The sequence below is a fragment of the Aplysia californica genome, unplaced genomic scaffold, assembly GCF_000002075.1.
Source record: "Aplysia californica isolate F4 #8 unplaced genomic scaffold, AplCal3.0 scaffold00150, whole genome shotgun sequence".
In the NCBI taxonomy this organism is placed as follows: Eukaryota; Metazoa; Mollusca; class Gastropoda; order Aplysiida; family Aplysiidae; genus Aplysia; species Aplysia californica.
Window position 1 is genome coordinate 419,216 of NW_004797420.1, and position 2,062 is coordinate 421,277.

Here is a 2,062-nt window from a genome sequence, read left to right on the forward strand (position 1 = left end):
AGAGAGAGAGAGAGAGAGAGAGAGGCCAGCACAGAGAAGGAGAGAGACAGAGAGAACGAGAACGAAAAAAAGAGAGAAACAGGGAAAAAGAAAGAGAACATATCCCATGCCATCTAACGGATAGCCTACTATGACTTAGCATTGCACTAAATGAGTTGTGTGTGTGGGAGAGACAGGTTGGCATGTGCCCAATGTAACATACATGTACCATTACATTACATCACAACGTTACTGCTTCACACACACTGATTTGTCTGAGGAGAGTGCTTTAGTCTTTAGTAAACAAGCGTGTGTGTCGTTTTAGATCTGTCTACCGATGCGCACAATCCACACATCATGCGTGTCCTCACACCAGACAACGAAAGCATACTACTGTTTGAGTTGTAGTGAAATGTGTTTGTCTTGTGCTTCGCCTGTCGGTCTTTTTTTTATATTATTAAACACACCTGACTGCGTGCATACAGTATCATTTTGATGTCAGACCTGGGTGTGAGAGCGAATGTTGATCTGTAGCGAGATGTCCGGCGAGGCTGAGGTGGTCACTCCCGCGCCCCCTGGCCCGGCCATGTCACGTGACTCGCCCGCCTGGCAGCGGACTGTCTGTACGCGCGGGGACACGGCCGCCACAGGTGAGCCAGTGCTGCAGGGGGAGGGGCCCAGTGGGTGGAAGCTGGACAGTGGGCAGTCCGGGAGGGCGGAGGAGATGTGGGCGTGTCTATGGTGATGGCGGGGTTGTGGGCGGTGGTGCGTGTGGGCGTGATGATGAGTGTGATGAGCGCGGCATGGACGGAAAGGAGGAGGGGCTTCTCTGTGATCCTCCATTATCTCTTGGCTGCTCTGCATAGGCTCCGGACTGTCAGCTCCACCCCTGCCTTCCTCACCTGCTAACCCCGGCTCCAGACACAACCCTCTTCGTACTGGAAGTGTGTCGGACTCGAACTCTATGACCTCCACGTCGGCTGTGTGGTGGATCGGGAGGGGTGCGGGCCGCTGGTGTGAGGCCGAGAGTGGGGCGGTGTCGTCAGACACAAGTAGGTCCCTCCCCTCACCCAGTAGGACCTGTCTCTCCCTACCCCCTCCGCCAGGCAGGCCTTGTCTCTCTCTTCCCTCCCCGTGCACATCCTGTCTCTCTCTCCCCTCTCCAGAAAGCTCGATTTGTCTCTCCCTACCCTCCCCGTGCACGCTGTGCCTTGAGCTGCCGCCGCCGCCGCCGCGTGCGTGATATTGCCGCCCGGTGAAGTCCGCCTGCGCCTCGGGCACCTCTTTGAAGCAGTGGTATCGGATGGCGGCTTCTATGAGCTCCTGCACCAGCGGAAAGTTCTTGAAGCTGGCTGTGGTGTGCAGGTGGTAGAGCACCCGCCGCGGTAGGCGAGGGTATCGGATTGAGGCCAGGATCTCCTGTATCTGTGTCCGGTCCTGTAGTCGGTTGCGCTTCATCCAGTCCGTGGCTGCAACCAAGACCAGATTCTCCTCGCACGGACACTCGTCCGAGCGCAGCAGTTCTCGAACTGTGGTCCACCGACACGAAGCCCAGCGCTCTGTGTGAGAGAGTTCTGCGAAACGGCGAGCTAGGAGCGCGAAAGCAGCTCGTCGTGTCTCTTCTCGATAGCCCTCCTCCTCACACAAGTCACATACAGCACACACGGACAGAGAAGGGGTGGAGCTCGAGCTGGAAGCGGGGCCCGCAGGGTTGGAGTGCGCGTGGCTTGAAGCATTGTTGGCGTGTGCGGGGTTTAAGCCCTTACGAAGCAGCTGTATGACATAGTTCTCGCAGTGCGCTGCTAGCGCCGCCACGCCATACTTGAGGGCGAGCTGAAAGAGAGCCATGACGTAGTCCCGGTGCAGCCAAACGGCCCCGCTGTAGATGAAGTAGAGGAAGCGGCTGAACACCGCACCGCATTCAGGGCTCTCCTGGAGGAACAGAATTGGCTTCGTCACGCTACCAACTGCACTATCACCACCTCTGTCACTGGCGCTGTTATTGTTATTGTTATTATTCTTGTTGTTTTGTGTGTTGTTATAGCGGTTGTTGGAAGAGTTGCAGCCGCCGGTGTTGTTGTTG

At 56.6% G+C, this 2,062-nt stretch overlaps 2 protein-coding genes across 3 annotated transcripts in view; one reads left to right on the forward strand and one right to left on the reverse strand.

The window, feature by feature from the left end:
• The window catches only part of LOC101859401, a 116,817-nt gene that overhangs the window by 63,338 nt on the left and 51,417 nt on the right, over positions 1-2,062 (forward strand). The gene's annotated exons all lie outside the window — the stretch shown is intronic.
• LOC106011624 overlaps positions 30-2,062 on the reverse strand; it is a gene marked incomplete in the record, with an annotated part of 30,414 nt that continues 28,381 nt past the window's right edge. Inside the window, 1 exon segment of the mRNA XM_035969484.1 lies at positions 30-2,062. Coding sequence (XP_035825377.1) covers positions 478-2,062 — 1,585 coding nt within the window.